General features: G+C 38.6%; 1 protein-coding gene across 9 annotated transcripts in view; it reads left to right on the top strand.

The window, feature by feature from the left end:
* The window catches only part of LOC122353188 (spermatid perinuclear RNA binding protein), an 84814-nt gene that overhangs the window by 62428 nt on the left and 7170 nt on the right, over positions 1 to 15216 (top strand). For 6 of the 9 annotated variants that reach the window (XM_043251147.1, XM_043251146.1, XM_043251138.1 and 3 more), the window contains 8 exons: positions 3170 to 3275; positions 3555 to 3638; positions 4595 to 4806; positions 6933 to 7085; positions 8044 to 8178; positions 8652 to 8792; positions 9013 to 9145; positions 10433 to 10483. In XM_043251147.1, coding sequence (XP_043107082.1) covers positions 3170 to 3275; positions 3555 to 3638; positions 4595 to 4806; positions 6933 to 7085; positions 8044 to 8178; positions 8652 to 8792; positions 9013 to 9145; positions 10433 to 10483 — 1015 coding nt within the window. Of the gene's footprint in view, positions 1 to 3169; positions 3276 to 3554; positions 3639 to 4594; positions 4807 to 6932; positions 7086 to 8043; positions 8179 to 8651; positions 8793 to 9012; positions 9146 to 10432; positions 10484 to 14391; positions 14921 to 15216 lie in introns of those variants that run through there. The other 3 variants (XM_043251145.1, XM_043251144.1, XM_043251143.1) reach the window with 3 other exon arrangements.

Below are 15216 nucleotides of genomic sequence, written 5' to 3'. Positions count from 1 at the left end.
ATAACACAAAAAAATTCTGATCTTTCTTGTCTTTATTGAACACAATCATTCAACATTCAAAATGGCAGTGGAAAAAGTAAGTGAAACCTTGAGTTAATGACCTCAAAACAGCTAATTGAACACACCTGGAGTCTTGTTAAGATAATAAGTTTGGAGGTGTGGACTACAGCTACTTTGACTGATAAAACCCTCAAACCTTTGGAGTTTGCTCTGCACAAGAAGAACATGATTATGTGAGCCATGCCTCGCCAAAAAGAGCTTTCAGAGGACCTACGATCAAGAATTGTTGATTTACATGAAGCTGGCAAGGGTTACAAAGACTTTAGAAATTCACCAGTCTACAGTTAGGCAAACAATCTACAAATGGAGACAATTTGGGACTGTTGCTACTCTACCTAGAAGTGGCGCCCGTCAAAATGACACCAAGAGCACAACGAACACTCATCAATGAGGTAAAGAAACAACCCCGAATGACAGCCAAAGGTTTGCAGGCATCATTGGAACTTGCTAACATATCTGTTCATGAGTCTACATTACATAAAACACTGAACAAGCAGGGTATCCACGGCAGGACACCGCTGCTTACTAAAAAGAACATTGCTGCATGCCTTAAGTTTACAAAAGAGCACACTGACACTCCACAGCGGTATTGGCAAAATGTTTTGTGGACTGATGAAACTAAGATTGAACTATTTGAAAAAACACACAGCACTACATCTGGCGTAGAAAGGGCATGGCATATCGTCATGAAAACATCATCCCATCTGTAAAGTATGGTGGAGAAAGCATCATGATTTGGGCCTGCTTTGCTGCATCAGGGCCTGGCCAGCTTGCAATCATTGAGGGGAAGAGGAATTCCCAAGTATATCAGACAATTCTTCAGGATAATGTGAGAATGTCTGTACATCAGCTGAAACTGTGTAGAAAGTGGGTGATGCAACAGGACAACGACCCAAAACACCGGAGCAAGTCCACAACAGAATGGCTTCAGAAAAACAAAATCTGCCTTTTGGAGTGGCCAAGTCAGAGCCCAGACCTCAACCCAATAGAGATGCTATGGATTGACTTGAAGAGGCCATACACATGAGACGTCCAAAGAATATGACAGAGCTAAAGCAGTTCTGCCAGGAAGAATGGCCTAAAATTCCTCCTCTGCGATGTGCAGGTCTGATCCACAGCTACAGGAAGCGTTTGGTTGAGGTTATTGCTGCCAGGGGGGGTCAACCAGTTATTAATTCTAACGTTTCACTTACTTTTCCACTGCCATTTTGAATGTTGAATGATTGTGTTCAATAAAGACAAGAAAGATCAGACTTTTTTGTGTTATTACTTTTAGACACATTGTGTTTGTCAATACCAATGAATTAGATGAAGATATGATAAAATTTTATGACAAATTTATTCAGAAAACCATGAAATTCCAAAGGTTCACATACTTTTTCTTGCCACTGTATATATATATATATATATATATATATATATATATATATATTTATATATATATTTATATTTATATATTTATATATATATATTGTGAATGTTCCATGTATCATTTAGAATAAACACTCCCCCAACACACACACACACACACACACACACACACACACACACACACACACACACACACACTCATCCTGATAAAGCACCTTGATTATTGGCTCTCTAATGAGCGTGGGAAAATGATACGGCTCCGGCCCATGAATCTTCCTCACTGCCCCAGGGACTGTGTGTGTGTGTGTGTGTGTGTGTGTGTGTGTCTTGCTGAATCTGAGTAGATCTCTGTAATGCTTTTCCTTTGAACACTCGTGGAGTCGAGAGCAGAATCACAATGTGCCTAATTGTTTTGCAGCAGATCGAAGAGGTTCAGTGCAAACACACACACACACACACACACCACTGAAGCTGAAAATAATTTTGATCTCTTAACATATTACCAAATTGTATCATTTCCTCCAAGAAAAATCTAAACTGCACTTTGGTTCATCATATATATTTTTCTTCTCATAATTGGTTTAATTCGTCATGTGATGCGTTCGGAGATAAACGAGTGTTATTTTTACTGCAGTTTGCCGTAGTCATAAATGAGATGCATTGCAGGTGATATGCCTGCAGAACTACTGCACTCGGGAGAGAGAGAGAGAGAGAGTTTCTGTCGTCACACACAAGATGCAATTTACTCAGTGATGAAGAGTTCAGGAGTTCAAAATGAGCTGCGAGTAGAAGCACTGGATTTAATGCAAGAAAAATGTAAACCTAGCTTCACTTATTAACCTAAAATATGGGATTTTAGTTTGGGAACAATATGTAATCATCAGTAATAAACTTGGGAAGCCGCTGGAAAGTCAGCGAATAATTATGCATTAAGTTTTTTGAAAGAAAGAACATGTTGAGCAAGAACATGTCGTATTAAAACATGGACATTTTATTTGAGTTTTATTGCAGATATGTAAATCTGCAGATAAGACTGGAGTAATGATGCAGAAAATTCAGCTTTGCATTACAGAAATAAGTTACATTTTTAAATATGTTTTTTAAAATTGCAGTAATATTTCACAATATTATGCTCTTTACTGTATAATATACATAAAATAATTTGGTGAGCTTTGGTGAGCAGAAGAGACTTATTTAGAGAATATTCCAGAATCTTTTGAGCGTACAAAATAATTACTATTAATACATGACAATAAATTCAAGAAAATTTTGCTTTTAAACTAAGCATAAATCTTCGCAACCATCAAAGTTCATCAATCAGGCACTTTGTTGATTATAATGTAAGTTATATGAGGTGATGAATAGAAGGTGTCTGAAAGGAGCTCCCAGATCTTTATTGGGGATACTTTGGGAACCGAACCTCATGTGGTCCAGTAATGGGCTATAACTAAAGTAAACAGCTTTGTCGATATCTGTTGAGATGAGTTAATGTGAGTTAGTTCTAGCATAAATGATTCGTGAGGCAGTCTGTCGCCCGTAATTCCTCTGAACGTGGTGATTCAGTGCCCGTGCTCCACATCTACAGGCGCACCACAGGAGTTATTGCTTTATTATTAAAAAATAAGTGTGTGGGTGTTTCTTCGGGGTACGTTTTGATCCTTTTTTTAATTTCAGGACCAGATAATTTGGGTTTTCTGAGGGATAACTTTCATACCTTTTCTTTTTATGTGTGTTCCAGCATGCTCTGCGGCTCATGGCCTTCGGGCAGATCTATAAGGTCTTAGAAATGGACCCTCTCCCCTCAAGTAAACCTTCACAGAAATTCCCCTGGTCGGATAAAGAAGGTGAGCACACGCAATGAAACGGCTACTTTTTGATATTTAAATACTTAAGGTATAGTGTAATATTGGGTTTCTCTGAAAAGTGTGAAACGCTCTTAAAACATCCGGAAAACATCCTAATCTGCCTGACAACAGCACTGTCACTGGCGTGAGTTTGGGGGCGGGGCTAACTGGATGTCCAATCAAGACAGGATAAGAAGCCGGGAAATAGTCATTATTTTTGCACATGATGTGAACATGAAATAATTTTCAAATTCATCAGCACGTTAACTTTTGTATCAGGTTTAGGGCTGAAGAGACCTTATGAAGATGGTCTGCTGGACGACAAGGACCTCATCAAGAAGATGAAACGCAACCTGAGAAAAGGTCAGCCTGAGCAGCGATAGACAGATATGTTAAAACCAGTTCATTCACGATTACATAACGTGCAATTGAGTTGAATGGTCATTTCCTTTTACCTTTTTGACTAAATATGTTTTCATCTAATATTGTGAAAAATCATTCAAGGGATAGTCTACCCAAAAATGAAAATGAGCTTTTTCACCTAATTACCTTTATTCATCTTCGCAACGCAAACCTAGATACTTTTTGAGTTTTCTGACACGTTCAAGGCCAAAAAAGGTAGTAAGGAGTTCATTAAAATAATTTTATGAAGCTAAAAGAATACTTTTTGTGCAAAAAATAAGTACTTTATTCAACAAATAAGCAAAAGTAGAACGATGTATTATTTTTGAGTGAGCTGTCCCTTTAAATTGCATTATGTACGTCGATCAATCAGCACTAGTACTGTGTTCGGTTCAGTTTAAAGTGTCACTTCTAGCAAGTTTCCTTTTCCTTTTTCATGAAATGTTGCTGTTTGATATTATATTTTCATGCCAGTGAATTTAGTACTTGTATTAAAAGGTTTTGTCAGTGCTTCATGTGACGTCCTCTCCTGTTTTAAACCGACACGCTAACCTTCCTCCTTCATTATGACCAGAACAGCACGTCTTGTTTTTTTCAACGTGCTATGTTTTTCTCCTCTTCTTTAAGCTCTCCGCTCTTTCATTCGCTGCCGTCTCTCCTCTCTCGTTCCTCATCCCGCTGCTCTCTCGTACAGGAAGCAGACAGCCGTTGGGAAATCAATGCCATTGATTCTTAATTTCTCTTGGAGCCTCGCTGCTGTCCCCAGCCTGCGCTCCTCGTCGGGCTCAAATAAATCGCTTTCAAAGCAGCCGAATTTCGCAATTAGCCAGCTGATCGTAGAAAGTTAGAAGATGAGCCGTGTGTTTAAGGGGCGCTCGTCATCGCTAACGTTTATTCCTGTTCTCTTTCCCTTCCAGCAGTTCTTGACAGTAAAGCAATAGACTCAAATCAGCCCATGAACGCTCTGATGCGCTTGAACCAGATCCGGCCGGGGCTGCAGTATAAACTGCTGTCTCAGTCAGGTCCGGTTCACGCCCCCGTCTTCACCATGTCTGTAGACGTCGACGGCACTGTTTACGAAGCCTCTGGCTCCTCGAAGAAGACCGCCAAGCTGCACGTGGCTGTAAAGGTACACCTGGATATCAGTTGCGTTTTATTGGACGGGTGAACATTTTATGTAAGGCGTTAAAGGATTAATTCACCCATAAATGTGTTTTGTTATCATTCACTCACGCTTAAGTCCTTTGAAACCCATATGAAGAGAAATCAGACAAAAAGTCTGAGCTGCTCGCTTCCATGCATTCAAAGTTTATGTTGGTTACGGGCTGTCAAGCGTAAAAAAAGCACCGTATGAGCGATGTGGATACACTTGTATAGAAAGAGCAGCTTGAACATTCTGCCTAATTTCAAAAAACTGGGTGAGGGTGAGTGAATAATGACGGAGCTTTTATGTTAGGATGAACTGTTCCTTTAACAATAACCGCAGTGTTTGCAGAATTTCCTTTTTTTTCCTCCTCCTTCCGTTTCCGTGTAATCGGAAATGAAAAGAAAGTCTAGTTTGGATTTAGCGCTTATTATAATTAATATTAGATATAAATATTGTGAACGTATAACCATAACAAATTTTTCTTAAATATATGCTTACGTGTGTGTGTGTGTATACATTCATAATAAATGCACACAGTACACAAACATATTATGTAAATGATAATAGTTTTGTGGTTAATCACACTTAGTAGATTATTATACTTCATTTTAATTTACAGTGCAGTATTACAATAGTCATTTTATTATTAATCACACTAAACCATATCACGATTTTGGGAATTTGAAGCAAACTTTTTTTTTTGGACCAATTGTGCACATTTAGACCACGACTGTGCATTAAAATACAGTAAAATTGTGCGTTTTGATTTTCTGCTGACTTTACAATATATAAACAGTACTAGACATTTTCCAGTGTGATCAGGTCTCTAACAAATGCAAACCTAGTTAGTGTGCTGGTGTTAAACCCGCGTTAGCTGTATACTTGATCCCGTGACCCTGGTTAAATCCGTCTCTTAGTGTTATAGATGACCCTTCTTGAACCGAATTTGTAGATTCTGCAGCAGGACAGGAAAGCATTGTGTCATTCAGGGAGAGCGGTTAAGCTTGTTCCCACATACTCACACCAGTGATTCCCAGAATGCAAAAAGAAGTCAAATCGATGTAATCCCAGAGTGCTGGTGAACAAAGGCTCTGGAGCATAGGACCGCACTAATCCTCTTTCTGTGAGAGCGCAGACATTAACGACAACGACAGCCCCAATTCAGGTCAGACTGACAAATGAACACTGGTGCTCTTATGATATCCTTTAGCCCTTGTAAACTCACCCTTAAAGCATGCGTTCACCCTGAATCTGAGATAATATATACCAGTACTGATAAATGTTGGCCGACAACTGATACGGTATTTAAAGTGCCCCTACAATATGTATTTATTTTTACCTTATTTGCGTAACGACTCCCAAACAATGCGTTCAACTATTAATTTTCCCAAACCCTTTCGGTGATTGGTCGGTTTAATTTAAAGTAGCGTTTGTGTGCTTTTACCGCTCTGAAAGCAGCACCTAGTGGTGAAGAATAAACTTGCATTTTCACTCAGACCAAAGCTAAAACTCTTTGTTTTGAGAGAAATAACTTTATACATGGCAATTTCAGAAAATGTTCAAAAATCCACAATAGGAGCCCTTTAATAAAACATCACACACCCACCATATATGTGTAATATGTATTGTGTCTGGTTTTTTATCTGTTCAGGGTTTCGAACAGATTCAACTGCAGACATTGAGCTATGTTTACGAAGCAGCTACGCTTTGCATCTGTGGCGTGGGCATATTTCGATCAACTTTTATATAAGCAAGTCTTTTTAAAGTGGTGATTTCACTCTCAATAATGACCTCTGTTTCCAAGGAACTGTCCACTTTTGAATCCGCCTGCTCACTGATAGATGAACTGAACTTTCCCAGCATGTTTCATCAGTGTTTCATGCCAAATCTCATGGTTAAAGATACTTTACTTTTCTACTAATGGTGGAATTTTCCGTACAAAAGTAAAGCTCTCATTAAAACAAGAGCTGATGTGGCATAGTTTTAAATATAGAGAAAGATTATTCATAGTCATAGTTAACCTTTTCAAGTTGCATAGCCCTAATTCTCTGTCATGTTCTGTATGACGACCTTGCTGGATTATTTGTGATGCTGTTTTTGTGGTGTAGGTGCTACAGGCGATGGGTTACCCCACAGGCTTCGACACAGACCTGGACTCCATGAGTGCAGACGAGAAGTCGGACGGGGAGGGCAAAAGCGAAACGTCCACACACTCAAGCAATAACACATCACACTCCTCAGACAGCTCCAACACGTTGGAGGTAAATGTTTTTACTATGTTCTAGTCTAATCAAGTCACGAAAGGGGTCTGAAAAAATGTGTTTGTGTTTTAAGGGTCGAAAAACGCATTATTTTCCACATATTGTACATTATTGTTTCTCCTCTAAGCCCCGCCTTCCTGACGGGTCGATTTTTTACAAAGCTCATCATTCTAAAAAAGCCAGGTTCGCTTTGATTGGCCAGTGTAGTATCCAGAGTGTTGTGATTGGCTGAATACCTCAAGCCGGGACACATAATGCCATGTCGCAGCTCTATGACACAAAAACAATAAAAACCATTACAAACAAAGACAAAGACTCATAAACATAACAGAATGCCTGCATTTATGATCGGAAAAAAAAACAAACAACAGCACTACTGTTCACTTAAACTTAAAAAAAAGTTTTTGTAAGAAATTGTAAATTACTTAAAGGTTGTGAGTCAGAAGCACCAGACTGTTCTTGCAGAATCACTCACTTTATAGTCTCTGTTACAGTCAGCATAGATTCAGGAATCAGTTCTCTGTAAATGAACTGAACACACTCTATTTGTGTTCAACTCTTTTGGAAACACAAACAAAGCTGTTTCACTTTCACCACAAAACACAGCGTCTCCAGAACATGGCGCCCGCAGCAACACTACAGACAGAATGATTGCTCCGCCTTCTTTCTGTTATAAAATAAACCCACTCTGTGATGGAGATAATCGGAGGCGTGTTTAAACGAGCAGTTTAAGGGGCGTGTGGACAAGGCATAAAATTTGGTCTTTGGTTTTGAAACTTTAGTCTTTGCAACTTATCTGTGCACTAACAGCTTGTTTCAGCTTGAAATCATAAGACCCCTTTAACTAGAGCTGCAAAAAGCTTAATTCAGCTGTAATCAGCTGTACATAAGAAAACAGCATGGCTATTTCGCTCAAGTCAGTTTCGTGCTGATTCAGGTCAACATGTTTTGCATCCAGGTGCGAACTCAGGGTCCTATTTTGACGGCCAGCGGGAAGAACCCCGTCATGGAGCTGAATGAGAAACGTCGCGGGCTGAAGTATGAGCTCATCTCAGAGAGTGGAGGAAGCCACGACAAACGCTTCGTCATGGAGGTGGGCCTCACCAGACACAAATCTATACCACTTAATCCCTGTTTGCCAATAAAGAGCATTCATTAGTGATGTTTGCTAAGGTGAGCCTTACTGTTATTGTTATTACTCATACTGGGGGACAGGGATTTGGATGAATCTCTAACCCAAGTATTAATCTTTGTTGTGTAACGTGTCCCACGCGGTTTGTGCTGCAAACACAACTTGTATTCAAATCACTTTCTCCCGAATTTAGATTAGAGAGACGTGGAATTACTTTATGCATTCAAACATAGGTTTTTAAATTGGCGCAAAACTAAATGCGTGATAATTAGTTTCAGGAGAAATAACAAAAATCACTTTTTTTGCTGCTTTGGTAAACGTATGCGCTGCGTAACAGTGATTTAAAAAATCCTAATCATTCCAGTTTCTCTTCTTTTATCAAAATATATACGTCATCTCAGATTTCAGTCATTATTGTGGTTTCCTGTGGGCAGGTGGAAGTGGACGGACAGAAGTTTCGTGGTGCAGGGCCCAATAAGAAAGTAGCCAAAGCCAGCGCTGCCCTCGCGGCTCTAGAAAAACTCTTCTCCGGGCCTAATGCTGCTGGCAACAAGAAGAAAAAAATAATCCCTCAGGTGGGTCATCAGTTGCTTCGACTAGTGACCGGTAACATCGGAATAGTTCAGTATTCAGTCTGCTTCTGGGGTGATCAGGGTCGGTGCCTGCTAATCCGTGACTGCTCTATGAAATATTCTGTGATCAGTATTTCCTCGATGGACTCTTTTCTCTGTGGCAGGCCTACACTTGGTCTGGCTGTAGCTTCTTGTTGCTGATTAAAGGCTGTGTGTATTGTAGAGTAAAGGGGCATTAGCTGCAGCTGCTGCTGTGTCTGCCGTCGCGGCGCAGGCTGCTCGAGGACGAGGAAGACCCACCCTCACACGAGGAGCCTTCGTCAGCGCCGCCGCGGCTCCTGGATACGTCACACCAGGTGTGTGTTTGATGCCAGACGCTGCTTCTGTGTACACTGACTCAAGATGCACTTCTATATCACTGAAGTACCTGTTTAGCTACAATCTGCATCGTTCAGATTGACGAAAAGTAACTAAATCAAGCCTTTTTGCCCTTTCTATTCATGAAAATCATGAAAATAAAAACACATGATCGTTTTCAAAACGGATTGTAACGTTGACCGTAATCTGTGCAGAAAATCATATAGGAATGATTTCTGAAGGATCATGTGACTCTGAAGACAGGAGTAATGATGCTAAAAAATTCAGCTGCACGTCTCAAAAAAAAAAAGTTACATTTTTAAATATATTAAAATGCAAAATAGGTATTTTACATATAATAATTAACAAAATATTACTGTTTATAATGTATTTTTTAATCAATTTTAGCTTTAGCGAGCATAAGAGACTTCTTTCACAAATATATAAAAAAATATATATTAATTTTGAACAGCTGCATATAAATACACTAAAAATATTTAGTGTATTTATATGCAGCTGTTCAAAATTAATATTATATATATATATATATATATATATATATATATATATATATATATATATATATATATATATATTTTTTTTTTTTTTTATATATTTTTAAAAATAATTTCAACATAATTTTTATTAGCTACTATGTACTTAAATCAAAAACGTATTGTGCTCCTACTGTATTATAATAACACTTCTGCTGGTGCATATGGGTAGGTTAGGGACAGGTCTGGTGGTGTGGGTAGGTTTAACAGTGGGTTAAGTTGTTAGGGAAGGGTTAACAGTGTAATTGTAAAGAAATGGCATTATAGGTATTTTTACCTATGTACACAATAGGTGCATTGTACCAAATAGTTAATTTAAATGTAGGCACACAGTAGTTAAGTCTGCCTAATATAAAGTGGGACCAATATTTTTAAGTTTTAAATGTTTTAAAATATATTTCATGCATCATAGTTTGACTCAATATGCATTCATGTTTCAGTGGGAACTCCCGCTCTTGGGTTTACAATGGTATTATGTTATTAGTTTAAATTTGTTTAGTTGTTAATCGATGCACTGCCTGGCCAAAAAAAGTGATTAACATGTTCTTCATCAATTAATGATGCAGTGTGCAGCTTTTCTGTTCAGAAGACATACCCAAGTCCGTATCCAAGGATGAGTATACCAAGGCCAGGCGGTGCATATAGTTTGCATAACACACGGCTCATTAACAGTGAGGTCAAAGGTCACAGGTTAACGCTTCAGCGTGTATGATGAATGCCGTGTTCTCGCAGGCTTCGGAGCTCCATACGGGTACAGCGCAGCGGCCGCCGCTCCTGCATACGGTACGTACCCTTCCTTCCCGTCCTCCCTTCCTCCAGTCAGGGTCTAGGGTCCAAATCTGCCCCCGCTTACCCCCCGTTCAGCTCTCCGATTGGGCTCTCAAACCCCAAAATCACGTCCCCAGAGAATCCCGTAGAGAAATGACTCCCTGGACGATGGAAACGAACCATAACCTTTTGGTTCTTGACTGTGGTTGGAGCAAGACTTGCTGCACCTGGCCTGAGTGTGACGTTGCTCGTCTAGTCTGCCTGCTCGACGCTTGGCCCGTTTCTCCTGACTCTGGGCGGCTCTGTAAGCGTCTACAGCACACAGTTACACCATTCAAAGCAGCCGCTGGGCATGATGGGTCGAGAGGAAGATCACGCTCTGAAACACGGGCTAACATAGAGCGCGTGCATTTTAAAGGGATAGTTCAACTACAGAGTCATATTACGTGTCGTTTTAATGGGTTATAGCTAAACTTGAGTTAAAAGATACATTTTTAGTTTTTTTTTTTTTTTTAAGAACAACATTGAACATTTATTTTGTGACGTCTAAAGACTCGTTTACAATAGGAAGAATAACTAACGATAACTTTATTAGAGTCTGCTGTACACGTGACTACGTGTTTTGCCAATCACAGTCATGCATTCAAAACCGTAAAAAAAGGAAAAGGTTTAGTTTTTCGTGTTTTCGCATCTGTAACAAGCATTTCGATAGGAAAGGAAAACGCTGGAAAAACAAATGCATACGAAAATACAGACTTTAAGGTCATCGCATGTTGTGTGCATAACATTCGTCTGTAGTATTTGCACGTTGAAGAAAAAAATCACGTTTACACACTGCCTCTGAAACTGTCTTCCGTCACGGAAATCATCACTCAGGTTAAATTTTCTGCATTTTCGCATCCGTCGCAAGATTTTTGACAAAGGATGATGAATATATATTAAAAAAATCTGACTCGGTGTGCAAGGACCTTTGCACGTTTGAAAAAAAACTCACACCGCTTTCAAAAAAGTTTGGATCAGATTAGTTTTCTACATTTTTGCATCCGTAGAGCGCATTTTGATTTGAAATGGTGATGAATACAAAAATAATGCATATGAACATTTCGGATTCAGTGTGCAATAGTCTTTAGAGTCGCTACATTCCAGAGAAAAATATATTCAGTAGCTGATAACAACAATATCATTCCTCTGAGTTGATATCATTGTAGACTTGATTTGGACTTTTCATAGAATTCGGATGATTTATTAAAAAGTCATTATTTTTGTTAAAACCCCTCAAATTTGTGTTTGAATGTCTCTTATTATGGTTTCTTGCTTAAAATCATATGGCATAATTCAATAATCAATGCCACTGAACTGATGTACTGGTGAATCTCCAAACGTTCCCTCATCTGAACCCAACACATACTACAGGAACAGTCCCGGCTCCTCTCGCATGGCCTCATGGGACGGGACACTGTCCATCAGATGTACGCTTCAAAAGCCCAGCAGTACGTTTGACCTATTGATTCATATAGAGTACTTTTATCACGCCTTTTACACGCTGTACAGTAGAGCAGTGTTATTTATATGCCATTAAAGCGTTTAAAATTAAAAGTAACGCTTTTATCAATTTCATTGGGTTTTTTGGTTACCCTTTAGAATAGTAAACACTAACTATTACCTACAACTTTTCCCTCAATAAATAATTTTTATCATTTTCTGCTTATTAATAGTTAGTAGGTAGTAGGTAAGTTTAAGTATTGAGTAGGATTAGGGATGTAGAATAAGGCATTAATATGTGCTTAATTAATATGCATGCTAATAAGCTGACTAATAGGTGTAACCGTAAAATAATTACCTTTTATTATGTGTTTATATAAATATGCACACATGCATGTATATATTTCAGATAATCCTAACCCCATATATTACAATATGTTTTGTTTATATATTTAATAGTTTTATTTCTAATATCAATTATACAAATATAGAGACATGTAATAATTTTATTGTCTGTGTGTGTGTGTATATATATATATATATATATATATATATATATATATATATATATATATATATATATATAGTATACCCAGAAGACACACATAAAAACTTTAATCACGAATAATCATTTGACAGCACTCATTTTAGTTAAATTGAAATGTTTGGCAAGTGTTTTACTTCAGCTTTCTTTGAATTAAAACCAAATTCAGCGGCTTTAGTTTTAGTTTCAGCAAAACCGATACATTTCTCACACCTCTACGTAAACGGAGCTCGAAGCCGCCAGCGTCACTCGTTTGTAAATATTAGCTTCATGTTTCGCGTTTAAAATTCACCACGCTCTTTCTGAAGTCTTGAAATGTCACGTTAGCGACGTTTTTATAGTTTCATTGATTATGCGATCCGGGACACAACAAAAGGTTTCAGAGCGCCTCTCCGGTCAGGCCCAGATGAAGATGCTTTGAATGAGCCTTATGTGCAGGGGGGACTAGGTGAGGTGGGCTCAGCGGGGAGGGTGTTTGCTGGGTTTGGTGTGTTTATCTCTCGGAGGACGAGGGCGGCGGGTGGGGGGTGGATGTGGGGTTGCTCCCAGCGCCCTGGTCTCTGCCTGCCACATAAAGACTGTTCCTTTAGGTGGAAGGTGAAACCCGGTATTGTGCTGTAAGAGAACAGTGCGCCCCTCTCTTTGACGTCTCTCCGGTTTGGTGCCTGAGAGCTGTGTGCATGCAGTAATTCTCACCAGTCATCTTACGCTGTCCAACCCTCTTCCTCCTGTTGCTGCTTTGGGATTTCTAAATGGGAACGACTGTGAGACTACGACCACTACTCTCTCTCACACACTCACACACACACACACACACACACACACGGCACAGAATGAACACTCCACATAAGAGCGCCAGCAGGCCGATCACTCCTGTAATCCTCCATGTGCCCCTACCCACAATTCACACGACGCTAAGCTTCTAGCTTTATTACTTTCAATTAGATAGCGCTGTCTAGTAGTTAAGACTAGGGCTGGGCAATATATTGAATATTAAGTTGATTTGAAAATGAAATGCATTAATATAAACACGCGACAGTACAAAGCAGTTTTTTTCTTAATGCGAATGAACTCTGGAAATGAATATTATGAATTAAATTAATTTTCGGAGCGACGGTTGCAATTGAAAATAAATGTAAAAACTAGAACTTTGTAACTAATATTTGATCGCTTTGTTTCGTAAACCATATTTGTTTGCATTTTAAACAAATGTGATAATATAATTATTAATATAAAATGTACAAAAAAAAAAGATTTAATGTTTATTTGTGCAAAGCTCCACTGTACATTGTAAATCAAATAAAACCGATCAATTCGTAGTGTTAATTTTGTGTGAAAAAAATATATTAACTAAATTATTATTAGTTAAATTAACTGTATATAATCATGCGATTTTTATAGATTGTAATAAAATTAGTTGCATTAGGTGAAAACTTGAAAACATTATTTTTAACTGTAATTTTACTGTTAAATTATTGTTATTGTTCAGTTAAAATGTAGCTTATATCCAGAGCAACCTCTTGAAAATATCAAATATATATAATAATCATCACAGTATAAGTATGCTGAGTTTCAGCGTGTACAGTATATAACTCAGCCCTACTCATAAGATGACTGAATATACCATGTAGTCCAGAAGGTCAACTGTATGTGTATATGGTGTCACATGACATTAGGCAGCAGGTACATGTGTGTCATCTCCTATCTGAATTAATGCTTGATTTCTGCCCTCTCTCTTCACCTGACCTCACTCTTCCTGTTCCTCCGCTCTCTTGGGTTCATGTCCCCTTGCTACAATGAGACTGAATTGGCATTAGCTTCATTTTAAAGAAAACACCCTCAGGTCTTTTATTTTGTCCTGGACTTATGTGGAGTGCTCTTTTCATTTTCTCTCTAGGTTTGCCCAAGAGAATGCTTCTGTTGCCCGTCATGAAAGTGCCCGCCTACCCCGTCCCCCACTACTCTTTCTTTTAGCTCAGGAGCCTACTTAACACACACACACACACTCATGTACACACACACACACACACACACACACACAGCGTAAATGTACGCGAGAAGGGAAGGTCAGATAGCACAGCCCTGTCACGTGTAGGGACAGCTATAAGGGTATTTGTAAAGTGCTTTTTATTTGCTCTTTTTTTTTTTCTCTTACCGTCTTCTGGTTTTAAGCAAATACAGGTTTTATGTTCTTCAGAAAGAAAACTTGAAGGATTTGTACTGTGAATTGTTACCTCATTCTTGGAAATTTAAATTATATCAGCCTCTCTTTTGTTATCATGGTTGTGTTTTTCTTGTAGAATGGGAATAGGCTGTCGTGACGGGTTTAATCTATGTATTGGAAATCAGGAGCTGTGTTTAAGATGTATAGATCTATAATTCATACTACTGCTAACAAATAAACCTTTATCTTCATGAACCGCTAAGCGATGACTGGTGTGTGTTTGAGAACTCTTGATATTTGTGTGTTTCAGCAGCTCTAGATTTACACTTCCTTTAGTTTTCAAATGCTTTCAGAAGTTTCAGGTTCAGCGTAATGTTTTCTCTACGGACAGCTTCTTCATGTTTCGTTGATGACCACAGAAAACCATTCTGATCCGTCCCTCGGTTTGTAAAGTCACTCTAACGCACTTTTTTTGTGCAAAAAAGGTTTGATTTGATTTCATTTGGACTCAATTTTAACATGCACGTATCTTATTGTAAAAATCCAGTGCAATAAACT

Source organism: Puntigrus tetrazona, chromosome 10 (genome assembly GCF_018831695.1).
Source record: "Puntigrus tetrazona isolate hp1 chromosome 10, ASM1883169v1, whole genome shotgun sequence".
Classification (NCBI taxonomy): Eukaryota; Metazoa; Chordata; class Actinopteri; order Cypriniformes; family Cyprinidae; genus Puntigrus; species Puntigrus tetrazona.
This window is presented reverse-complemented; position numbering and strand designations above follow the sequence as displayed.